The 12,808-nt window shown below is 32.5% G+C and overlaps 1 protein-coding gene across 2 annotated transcripts in view; it reads right to left on the bottom strand.

The window, feature by feature from the left end:
- Nucleotides 1-12,808, bottom strand: part of CPS1 (carbamoyl-phosphate synthase 1) — a 165,003-nt gene that overhangs the window by 27,152 nt on the left and 125,043 nt on the right. For both annotated transcript variants that reach the window (XM_074298800.1, XM_074298801.1), the window contains exons 26-30: nucleotides 10,924-11,105; nucleotides 7,343-7,537; nucleotides 5,769-5,836; nucleotides 3,618-3,693; nucleotides 1,277-1,354 (exon numbers count right to left, since the gene is read on the bottom strand). In XM_074298800.1, the coding sequence (XP_074154901.1) occupies nucleotides 1,277-1,354; nucleotides 3,618-3,693; nucleotides 5,769-5,836; nucleotides 7,343-7,537; nucleotides 10,924-11,105 (599 nt within the window). The remainder of the gene's footprint in view (nucleotides 1-1,276; nucleotides 1,355-3,617; nucleotides 3,694-5,768; nucleotides 5,837-7,342; nucleotides 7,538-10,923; nucleotides 11,106-12,808) is intronic.

Here is a 12,808-nt window from a genome sequence, read left to right on the forward strand (position 1 = left end):
CAAATCTTTAAGTACTATATAATTTCAAAGTGTTAACAGACTTCACAAGAAAAATAGGATTGTGAAGGCTTAATTGATGGCAGTCTAAACATAAGTCAACAAAATCACAGGTCTTCCAATAAAGCTAATGTAATCTTGGAGAGCATTAATGGTATTATGGTGTTATCTGGAACAAAAGAGGTCAGAGTCCTAGTTTGTAAGAATAGCATTAATGAGTTCTTTGTGATAAATTTTACAATTTTGTGAGAATAAACTAGAGAAAATAAATAAGAGATTGGTAAAGATGGTCAAGACCCTAGAAACTATGATATACACAGAATAGAATAAGTAACCAGCCATGTTTAGCCTAGAAAAAAAGTAAATGAGGATAAGGGGCTCTTCACAATACTTTCCCAATATTTGAAAGAATATCCTATGAAAGTAAGATTGAATTTGTTTCATATAGGTCCAAAGAACAAAATTAGAACTAATGAGTAGAAATAACAGGGGAAAGGTTTCAGTTTAATGCAAGAATGGATTTTCAAATACTCATAGGCCTTCAAAATTTGAATGGGATGGCTTATGAGATAGCAAACTTCATTACTGAAAGTGCAGAGGTAGCCAGTTGAAGCTACTATAAAAGGGATTTCTATATGGTGAAAAATAGACTAGCCTCCAAATTATTTTATTTTCTCAGATGAAACAACATGCTCTTTTTTTAACTACAAAATGAATAAATGCATTCAACTGAATTCTCATTTTCCTCCAAAAGTTGGAGATAACTATCAACAAACTTGAGCATACAAAGATCTCAGATGGTGTGGTAATTTATATGTCATTATCTTTATCTATTCTACCATACCCATTTTTGCCTTTGTTAACCCAATCAAAGGATCAGAGAAAGTTGGAGAAAAAGCAGAGGCTTCATTTGTAAACATCAGAGCTGCTAGGTATATTTACAGCGTCCATTGAAATATGAAAGGAAAACTACAGAAAAAGGAAATGAAGGAGAATCTATTTTAAAAGAACTCTAACAACAGGATGATAATTAATTCTGAAATTTTTCAAAGGAATTTCTAACAGGTAAGAAAAATAAAAAATATAGCATCTGTGATATCAGCTAGAATGTCAACTAAAAGGTATTTTAATTGTACTAAACTATTTTTTCACTGAGTTTTAAAAATCTGTTTTTCTACATCTATCCATGAATTTTAATGTTTGTAACTTTTCAAATTTTTGAGATTAAAAAGTAGGAGGGAGAAAGCAGAAATATAGGAGGGACAGCTTGCATTCTTACTCTTCCTTCTTTGCCAACAGCATCCATTTCCACTTCTCGAGCTCCTTCAACAAATTTTGTCAATACCACTGGATGTTCCTATTAAAAAAATAAAACAGAAAATGAAATCTTGTAGTTGAAAATACATGGAGTACCAAGTGAGTGATGTAGCTTATATGAATGCCACTTTGGGGGTTTTCAGGTAATACTTAATTCTAACCACTTCATAATAAATATCTTCTGCAAGAACATAAACATTTAAGGGTAGATAATTAGGTTTTCTCTAATTTCTAGTGACTGGTGAACTACAATAAATTCTAAAATTGTATATAAAATCTGAAAAAAAATATGTATTTTTATATGGAAAACTTCTAAGCTTCCACAACCCTTAAAATCTCATTGCTTAGACTCTTGTTCTTGGTTCAGGTTATTTCTCCCAAACAGAGAATCCTAAGGGGGAAGGGAGTTCAGCAACCATCTAAGTCTGAATAAGAATCTTTTTATTAAAAATAATAATAATAATAATAATAATAAGTGGTTATTCAGCCTTTACTTGAATACCTTTAGTAAGGAGAAACTTACTTTCCAAGGTTGTCTATTCTATTTTTGGACATCTCTAATGCTTAAAATATTTTTCTATAAAAGTAGGCTAAATCTTCTGTCTTTGTAATTTATGCCCATTTGGTCTTAGTGTTGCCATCAGGGGTCAAAAAGAAACTAAATCTCTTTTCATAGTATTTCAAATACTAGAAAGTAATTATCATATTTTTTCTAATTCTTCACTTTATCTGGATGTTTCCAATTCCTTCAACTTCGAGTCTTTTTTTTCAAATAAACTATTTAACCCTATTCTATCTTGTACTTATGAAATCAGTCTAGAAAAAAATACTTTATTCTGAAATAGGAAAACTTACTAGTTATTAGAATGAACATTTGAAATATCCCTTAATGATTAATAAGAGGTCTGTTCTCACTGCAAGGTAAACTGAGTTGATTGTCATAAATCCTTCAGTTCTTTGAATATAAACCTTTAGCAAGGAGATCTGTGGCACATGGATTTTCAATTATAGCAATGTGACATATTTGACCCACAAAGAACTAATGAAGTTTAAGTGTAGATAAAAGACTACATGTTTGAGAGTTCAGTGAAGATAATCAATGAAATCTAATGTTCTCAGAGAGAAGAAATGTAACCCAATATAAGTAGCTGAGAGTTTAGAAACAGAAGGTTTATCTATATCACTCTCTTTTCTTGAAATATGGAACACATTACAAGAAGTTGGAGTGAAAAGAATTTAAGGTGCTAGTAAGAATGGGTCTTCTCTTTCCCCAAACTTTGCATTTGCTAAAGCTGATTCTAGTAATAAATTTTCCTATCAGTTTCTAGACTTTCAATCAGATCTGAACTGAAAACCCAGAGTGTTTATTTTATTTTTTTCTTTCTCTTTACACAAACACTTAAAATCTCCTCTGCCAGAAAGTTCAGTAAAGAGAAAAACCACTACACAGAAAAGGTGTCTACCTTCATTTGTATGGAAACCATTCACACTCTTAATTCCTCTTTGAAATGCCTCTGATTTCACTCTTCAGCTCCCTTCCAAATTTCATTCACCTAACATCAAACTCTTCCCTGTGAATTTTTTTACCTCAACTAAGCTTTTGAAAGCATTTAAAAGGAAAACACTACTTTCATCTTCTACAGTACAAGGTCTACAGATCAATAACCCCACTGGGTAAATCTTAAGCGGATAGCACCAAGGTAATACCAGTGGGAAAAAGAAAAACAAGCAAGCTGCAGAGGAAAGCAGAGTTACCAGAAAATGGTACAAAACTTTATTAATTTACAAATAGAGGAGAGCATCAAAAGAAAAAAATCAATAATCTGAGTGGGAGCATTTAGTATAAATCCCCACTGCTGACAAAAACAAAAATACCCAGTCAGGCTTCAATTAAATTAATAATTTAATTACATTAAATTAAAAACCATAAAATCTTTAATTTTTTTATTGAGTATAATTATTGAGAGTTAGCTCAATATAAAAAGCTCCCCATGCCACAGTTTGGGGGCATCTAATCCATAAGCAATTCAAAAACTCTAAAATAGCCATATGCTTAGAGCTACAAATAGGCAAATCTGTTTTGTCTCTTGATGTGCTAAACTCCAGTCACCTACCCTGAGAGGACTACAAGAACTTAACCATAATTGCCTGTGACCGAATCATCTCATTTGTACATAGTGAAGGTTAATAACCAGAATAAACTAGCCTACAAACACTAAGAAAAAAGCAAGAAGGGGAAAGGGGGAAGGGAGGGAAATGGACTATAATTAATGAAAGGGTGGGAAAGAGATAAAAGATGATACCTGGGAGACCCTAGTTGCTTCTGCTAGAAATTTCTTCATCTCATCCTCAGAGAATACTACATTCATGGCAGACCCACTGAAAAATGGAAAAAAAAGCTGGTCAGTTTTTTACTTATTGTCTTGTTTTATTTTGTTTTATGGTTTCAGAAGCAAAACACAAAAGACAGAACCCACTTTGATTCTCAGAACATTTCTGTAGTCCCAAAATCTTATTCCAGCCTAGGCTGCAAAAGAGAGTTCTTATCTCTAAAGTGAGTCATTATTTTACTTATTCATGAAACAACTTCAGTAATATTTTACTAAAATGGGCTGGGGCTGGATGTGAGGGAGGAAGACCCTACTGAAGAATAAAAACACAAAGCCTATGGCTCTGTTGCATAACCTTCCCCAGGACAGCCCTCTCTGATTCAAGTCTTTAAGGGGCAGACTAAGTCTAACTTTCTGTGGCAGAAGCTTCTCGTTTTTCAACAGGATTCCAGACAGGATCTAATGTACCCCTAACCTGGCTTCATCAATGTTTACCACTGGTCTCGGATTTATTCCAAAGTTGTATGGATATATTTGCCATCAGCTCATTGTCCAAAGGAGTCACTTTATTAGCTCTTTAGGCCCATCAGTTACCATAATAATGTGAACAGAGTGCCACTTCTAAGGCAAAATTGAACCTTTTGACAAAATGTATAAATATATGGTATTTGACTGGGATTTGTTCAACTATGTCCTTTCTTTTAAAAGAGTGCTATCTGAAAATGAGGAATTTATTTTAAAGTCAGAGGGTTTTGTGAGATTTTTTGTTTGTCATAGGAAAAGAATGAATCTGAAAGAAAAACAAGGGAGAAAAATGAGCAAGAGAGAGGAAATGGAAAATGAATACAAGTAGGAAGTTAGCTTCATTTTTTTGCTTTAAGAAACAAACAGTAAAGGGGGCTTTCAAATTCCTTTCTTCCAGTTACTTTCCCAGCTTATTCCAGATTTCTGCAGAAAGTACTTCCAATTTTTTTCTTATTTTCTGGATAAACCTTCAGATGGTCATAAGATTGGAGGGTGGAGGGTAGGTCAAAAAATAACATTATAAGTTCAGTAAAAAAAGTTAAGCAAATAAAAATTGGCATACTGGGAATAAATTGTGAACAGAAGGGCAGATAAGGAAACCATTAGCCTTTGCCATATTTAAGCATCATATCTTCACAAGTAAACATAGCAATAGAAATTATATTTATATGCTCTGATTACACAATAAAAAGTGAAGGACACATGTTCTACCCCTCCCCAAAAAATAAAAGCAAAGATTCCTTTCTATTCTGTGTGTTCTAAGTTTTTAAAAGTCCTGAATTTACTTTAAATAATACGTTAAAAGGGTAGTATTATGAAACCATAGTTTATAGAAAATCTCATTTAAATAAAAATACATTTTCCACCTCATTTGAAATTTTTCATTATTTTTAAAGAATCCTGTCTAAGATTCCATTTACACTTGCAAATTGTGCAGAGCAAATTGTGTTTTCTTATCCAATGTTCACCAAAGTAGTTCTTTACAAGTGTTAACATCTGAGGAGAACAAGTGATAATTCACAACTTCTATATTGGAAAGCCAAATGACTTTAAAAGTTTAACTATAAAAAATCTCTTTTCTCCTACTCCTTTTCATTGTATCTTTTTTTTTTCTTAGCAAGAACTGAAAAATCCATCATTTCAAACAAAAAGCACCCAAAGAACAGACTGGCAAAAGGCAAAGATTTGTTGTCATGTCTGACTGTTGGGAAACAGATGCTGGCAAGAGAAATTTCCTCTATTGTTGGATTTTTTCCCCTTTCCTTATTCTCTGGTATAAAACTTTCCTCTCCTCAGCATGGCAAGGACAAATTCTGAGTAACAACGTGAAATCCAGAAACCCCCAATTGCTTCATGTTATCTTTGCTTAGGATAAAAAGTGTTCCACTGAATGACAGAATGTGAGTCTCTCAACCTTCCTGAGATAATTTCAGAGATACCCCACAAACATACAATTAATTAAGTTTCAGAGCTTTAGTATGATTAATAGAACGCACAGATTTTTCACTCTGTTTTCTATTCTCTGTAGTTGTTCTTAGTGATATTTTCTTTTTAAAGTCCACAATGAAAGAAAAAAAAGTCACATTGATGATTCATTACCTCAAGACATAAGAAGGTCTCAGCAAGCAGGGGTAACTCACAGACTTTGCAAATTCAAGAGCTTCTTTCTAAAGGATAGAAATGATAAAGCTTCCTATTAATAGCTAACAGTGCACAGTATGGAACAATGCTGATTGATCAAATCATAACCAAATATATCTCACGCATTCATGCAAAAAAAGTACAATTGAAAACTAAAAAGGGTTCAACCCCTAGTCTGTATTTCTAAATGCCAAATCTAATTCAGTACATGTTAGATACTGTTTCCTTACAGCTGAATGGAAAAAAGACAAAAGTGAAGAATATTCAACCTCTCCTCACTCAGATATAGCTGAACAATAGCTCTCAAAAAAGAACATTCTCAAGTAGGTATACCGGTCATGGATTAAGGAAGTGATTTTCTAATATGAATGGGGCAGCATGACCTCCATTTAATTGCTTCTTAATTTCTTTTATAGTTCTTATCATTTCTCTTTTCATTAATCATCACTTTTTATGTATTTGTGTGTTTTTACTGTAGTACTTTCCCCTGATAGCACATGTGATTCAATATCCCCATTAAATATGTCTTATTTATAAACAATATCGAGTTTTCTGGAAGTTCTGTTAGCCAGTCAACAAGATTCTAAGAGTATTACCCCTCAACAAATTAGAGCGTCAGTCTAACATCACTCCATTTTTTTCTTTCTTTATCTATAAGAATATTTAGAATGTGGGGGAGGAGAAAGGAAGATATGTTTTTTTATTTTTTTTTCTTTTCAAGACACCTCTTGATCAGTTACTATATAAGAAGTAATGAGACAGGTAAACTAAGCCATGAAGAGAAGATTTACATGAAAATTGCTTTATTTCCATTATTTTTGGTAAATATTGGTTATAAGTTTATATATATATATACATATATACATGTATATATATATGTATTTGTATATACACACACATATATAGTCATATATGTATATGAGATTTCTACATATGCATGTGTGTGTCATGAACATATATGCATATATACATTCTACATATACATATATTCTTTTACATATTGCATTCCTCTTCTAGTGATTTATGGACAAATTTCAGGCAAGTTATAAATTTGTATGGGAAAATCTTACATTCTATATTTTCACTGATCTATAGCTGATGTTTTTAATTTATTTAAATCATGTTAAAAAAAAAAACACCTTTGCACTAAAAAGGTTAATAATCCTCATATAGTAGAATGTAAGCTCATTAAGAGCAGAAACTAATTCTTTTGCACATAATTAGGGATAAATAAACACTCCATGAATTAAATAATAATAACTTACTTTCATGAAATATTTCACTTACATACTGTCTTGCACACATCATTTGATAATGTACCAAAAATCATCATGTTGTTCTTATTGTTTTGGTACCATCAAATCTCCCCCCACCAAAAAAAAGCTAGTGAACAGATAATCATCTAACAAATGATGGAAATGTGGCAGCCATGAAGTGAATATACTCTACAAAGTTGAGCCCACCAACCTCATGCTACATTTTCTTGAAGTGAGAAAGTTTAAAAGACATTTGCCATTAGTTTTTCTTCTTACCAAAGTATTAACAGCTTTCCATGGTGCCTGAGCCACCTTCAGCTCATCCAGAACAGCTGAGAAGATGGAACGGTCCTCAGCTCTATCAATTTGTAATGGACTAGTGCCCATGATCTTGACTCCATTCTTGTAAAGTGGTACTGCCAAATTATTTGGTATCTGACCTCCAACGGAAATAATGCAGCCATTACATGCCTGAGGAGGAAGTTCACAAAAACAAGTCATTACTAGAACATCATTACAAATGGGTAACTGTTCTGGATTTATATTAATATTATTTAAATTTTCCTTGTTGGGAATGCCTAAATTAGTGTTAATGGTATTTACATTTGTTCTATCATTGAATAATTGTAAGTACTTCCATGTGCACAGTTCTACAAAGTAAATTAAATATTTACTGTCTACTCTCCAAGAAACTATTTCCTAATATATATTAAATATTGACATGTAATTTGATCATATATATATATATATATATATATATATATATATATATATATATATATATATATAATTTGTATGATTCACAGATATGATAAAGCAATTTGGGGGCAGGAATCATGCTGTTGTTCAATTGTTTCAGTTATGTCCAACTTTTTGTGATCCCTTTGGCTAAAGATACTGGAGTCATTTGCCATTTCCTTCTCCTCTCATTTACAAATTAGGAAGTTGAGGAAAAGAGGATTAAGTGATTTGTTAGGGTCACACACTATTATTAGGTGTCTGAGGCTGGAACTCAGGAACATTAGAGTCAAGAAGCCTCCAGGCCCAGGATACCAATTTACAATTTATTTGCTCATTCCATTCTGTCTGTATATCTCATATGTGGACTATTACTGTATTCTGGTGTACTGCCACTATGTATCTTGTTTCTCAAACAGCTACATTCTCCAAATCACATCCAAATTAATCTTCTTAAAAGTCTACTATCATAATGACATTCCAATACTCAAAAGTCAATAATGGCTTATTCTTACCTATACTAGTGATTTCTTTTTAATTATGAAAACTAGACACATCACATATTAGTAAATGATATTATTAGTATTTATTAAGAAACTAAATGACAAGAAGTTGCAATAAGTTTGTTAATACTTAAATGAATTTATATTTTACTTCAAAAAATCTAAGTATATTTTCAAAAATAGTAATATACATACACATGTACAAGATACATTTATTATAGTAGTTTACAAAAGGATATATGCCTATTTACCACACTGTCATTCTGCATGCTTTGTTGTAGCTAAATAAATCTAAAAATGACAGTTTGGGTATAGATATGGATTTATGAAACCCTTACAATAATTCTACAAAGACAAAAAGGTCAATGAATAACAGACTTGGGTCCCTTGGCTTATAGGATAAAGGAAAAAAATTCTTAACCTGACATTCAAGGTCCATTTCAATCCATCTAGCAATCTTCTGCTTCAGCCTCATTTCCTAGTAAATCTTTTACAGAAGGTTCTTGACTTTAGCAAACTGATTGTTCAATATATGTATTACTATCTCCATGCTTTTGTTCATGTCCATGCTCCTTATAGAATCAAGTACCTTTCTTAACTTATCATCTATATCATTGTCATCATTAAGATCAAATCTATGATAACTCTCACCCTCTACAATGATATTCTCCCCTCTCCCTCTCCCTCTATATCCTTCCCACCTTCCTTCTTTCCCTCTCTCCCTCTCTCTCTTTCCCTCCACTCTACTCCCCCTTCCTCCCACTCCTATGCATGGCACTTCTATTAGCATACATTGGACACTTGTCAATTCCAATCAAAATTATTAACTAAACATCTGTTTTGTGTAAAACACCTTTCTAGTTTTCAGAGAAATAATTTTGCTTCAGGCATAAAAAGAAATAACCTACTAAAACTTTTTGCTTAGTAAAATATTTTCATGGAAGCTGCTCAGATCAATTACACTTTATTCTAGAAAAGTCTCTCAGAAAGCATGGAATTAAGCGGAACTTAAAATAACGGAAACAGTTCAGAATCTCAGCTATATTTACAGCCCCAATAAGTTCTCTGGTTGGAAAAGGATTGAGAGACTTGTTGAAAATATTTATTTGAAAATAATTTAATCCACAAATAGAAAATGAAATTTGATGTTCAGTAATAGCAGACTATTTAAAATGTTATGCTCTAGACAATAGTAATATAAGAGAAGTAAAATTACTGGATGAGCCTTAAACTACAATATAAGCTTTTAAAAATTTTCACATTAGTGAATTCATTTGAAAGCAGGTTTTTCCTTTAAGTAGGTGGCCCTAGGTAAAATTGTGAATTAGAGCAATATTGTTTTATTATATCCTGCATGGATTTTTTTCCAATATGCCTCTCTCTTATGACATATTTATTCATCTAATATGTACACTCATTCACCCATTGGATACTGTAGATTTATATTCTTTACCTCTACCAAAATCATATATGTTGAATGGAAAGTATTTTACAATTCTTGAATTCATTTATATGAAAGTATAAATCATTACGAATTCAACATTTTTACTGACAAAGAAGATAATACTGAAGGTCCATTCAATGTGTATTGAAAAAAAAAATATCAAGCAAATTGAAGCAAAAGCTAGAGTAATCCAAATCAAGAATCTGTACCATGGATTTTAAATTATAGGTGAATGCTCTACACTAGTAGCAAAAAGAATTGCCTGACCCTTTGTAATCACCACCTCATGTCTCAGCTCTGGGAGTGGTTAAACACATCTGTTCTACACTAAACAGGAGCATTCCAAGGGCATGGTAGCCTGTTCAACAAATATCTGTATGAACAATTAAATCTTCCCAAAATATTTTGCATGATGCCATCTTTGTATAATTATTAACATTTATGTGACATATGTTACAAAGTAATCCTCAAGGTGCTATAATATTTAAAATGTGAATATTTATGAAAATTGGCAAGTATTACTAGAATAGGAGTTATTAACCTTTTCTTGTGTGTCATAGACCCTTATTCTGGCAACTTAGTGAAGCCTATGGACTCATTCCCAGAACAATAGTTTTAAATCATAAAACAAAATAAATAGGATTACAAAGGAATTATTTTGACATAAAAAAATGTAATTTTCTTCCCACACAAGTTTACAGTTTTGAATTAAGAACCCTTACTCTATAAGGTCTTAGAAGATACTAGTTTTTTTCTGTTTTTTTATGGTATAAGGATTGAGGTTAGAGGTTATTCAAGTTTTCTTCTTAAGAAGTTATGTATTGTGAATGTATACACATGTATGTATGTATATATTGTGTGTATATATACTTTGTTATTCCATCCATGGGATTTTCTTGGCAAAGATACTGGAGTGTTTTACCATTTCTTCTCCAGTAGATTAAGGTAAACAGATTAAGTGACTTGTCTAAGATCACACAATGTATAAGTAAGCATCTGAGGCTGGATGAATTAGGAATTGGGTATTCCTAACTCCAGAAAAAGTGGCAAGAGACAGAGAGAAAGAGAGAGAGAGAGAGAGAGAGAGAGAGAGAGAGAGAGAGAGAGAGAGAGAGAGAGAGAGAGAGAGACGTGAGAGAACATTGCACACCTCTCCATTATTAATTTTTTACCTCTTGTTGGTAGATATCCAGGATCCTCTCAAGAGAAAGTTCCTCAAAGTAGAGCTTGTCACATTCATCGAAGTCTGTGCTTACTGTCTCAGGGTTGCAATTCACCACCACTGTCTTCTTGCCAAGTTGACGCAGTGTTCGGATACTTGAAACAGCACACCAATCAAACTCCACACTGCTCCCTAAAAAGATAGTAACCAAAATGAGAGGTGAGGCAGAGGGAGAAGAGAAAATTGAAAAATAATAGTTAAGAAAAAATTATGATTCCTTGGTCAAAGCTAAGGAATCTAATTGTCTTTATGATGAAATATTCAGACATACAAAAGAAAGCTGCTCAAGTATATGTTCTGTGTGATTTAGGAGTCTACACTGAAGTAATGGGGCAAGGTTCTCACATGGCACAGAGATGAGCAGAGTTTTTCAAATGCTATAATGGCAAGTTTAGTCTAAAGTAGGGAGCTGTCCAACTCAATAACTCCTGGAACTATAAGAAGAATATGATTATATTAATTTAGAGCTTAGATGATTCCTAGAGAACACCTAGACCCACATGCTCATATTGTTAATAATGAAAGAGGCTCGGAACTATTCTGTAACTTCAAATATGCCCTGGAAAAAGATGATTATGTCTGAGGTCAACTTGGCTTAGATTCGGAAACACTCATCATGACTTTAGACAAAAGATGATAAAACTTTTTGGCCCCTTCAATTCTCAGAGTCCTGTGCTATGGAGGGCTTATAACTGGCTTCATTGGAGAAAGTATCCTTATAGAAAAAAATGGATCTTTGTAATATTAAAAAAGTAAGCTAATTATGAAGAAATACATATACATATATATATGTCTTTCTATAGAAACATAAGAAAGATACAGAAATAGATAATAGAAAGATAAAGATACATGCCTTCAAGTATAGACATGTTGCATGTCTATTATCTAAGAGCTAGTTTAATTATATTGTGGAAGAATAGTTAGATAATTTTTGTTTTGTTTTGTTTTGTTTATCCTAGCAATTCATGAAAATGTTTGCATAGAGGAAGACTTTGCAGTTCACATAGGTAAAAGTAATTAGACTGATGAGATTACAGATTCTTTAAAAGTATTAAATTAAGAGCTTCTACAATAGACTGTATGGTCTTTAAGGACAAGAACTATATCATTTGTGTGTTTGTATATTCAGAACTTAATTTAATGCCTGGCACCATAATGGAAGTTGACTGATATAATAGGACATTTTTTTGAAGTATCAAAAAGTAAATGGAAGATAACAATAATAAATCTCATTGAGAGCACTGGTGTATATGGTAAAATCTGTAATGCTAGAAGAAACTGAGGCTAAATAGACTATTCAATTTCATGGATATTGAGCTACAGTAGAACTAAAGACAAGTAGGTATCCAAAGTAAGTGATCCAAACTAATCCAACACAATATGGTGAGCCTCTAGCACAGAGGGCAAGGGTGCCTAAGGGGCACAGGGTATTATAAATTGGCCCAAGTCAGGAAGTGTAATAAGTTAAAATTTTAGTACTGATCAATATCAGGATCAGAACATGAATAACTATTGAAATACAGCCCAGATAAGAAGACAGCCTCTAACAATAACAATGACAAAAATAAAAGCTTGCATTGACTTAGAAGTTAAATATGAAAATTTCCAAAGAAGCCTGGACAATGAATGGTCAGATATTTAACAATCAGAATTCTTTTTGTGTATTAGATGTGCTTTTTGGAAGCATTAAAATATAATTCTATAGCATGTAAATCTACATACACAAATAGACCTGCTCGGTCAATTGACTTGGGCTTATGGCCCCACTCTTGATATATATCAAGAATGTAATCCAGGGCAACTACTCTGGGCTTTTTTTGTCAACAGCTTTAAGA

This window comes from Sminthopsis crassicaudata, chromosome 3 (assembly GCF_048593235.1).
Source record: "Sminthopsis crassicaudata isolate SCR6 chromosome 3, ASM4859323v1, whole genome shotgun sequence".
Lineage (NCBI taxonomy): Eukaryota > Metazoa > Chordata > Mammalia > Dasyuromorphia > Dasyuridae > Sminthopsis > Sminthopsis crassicaudata.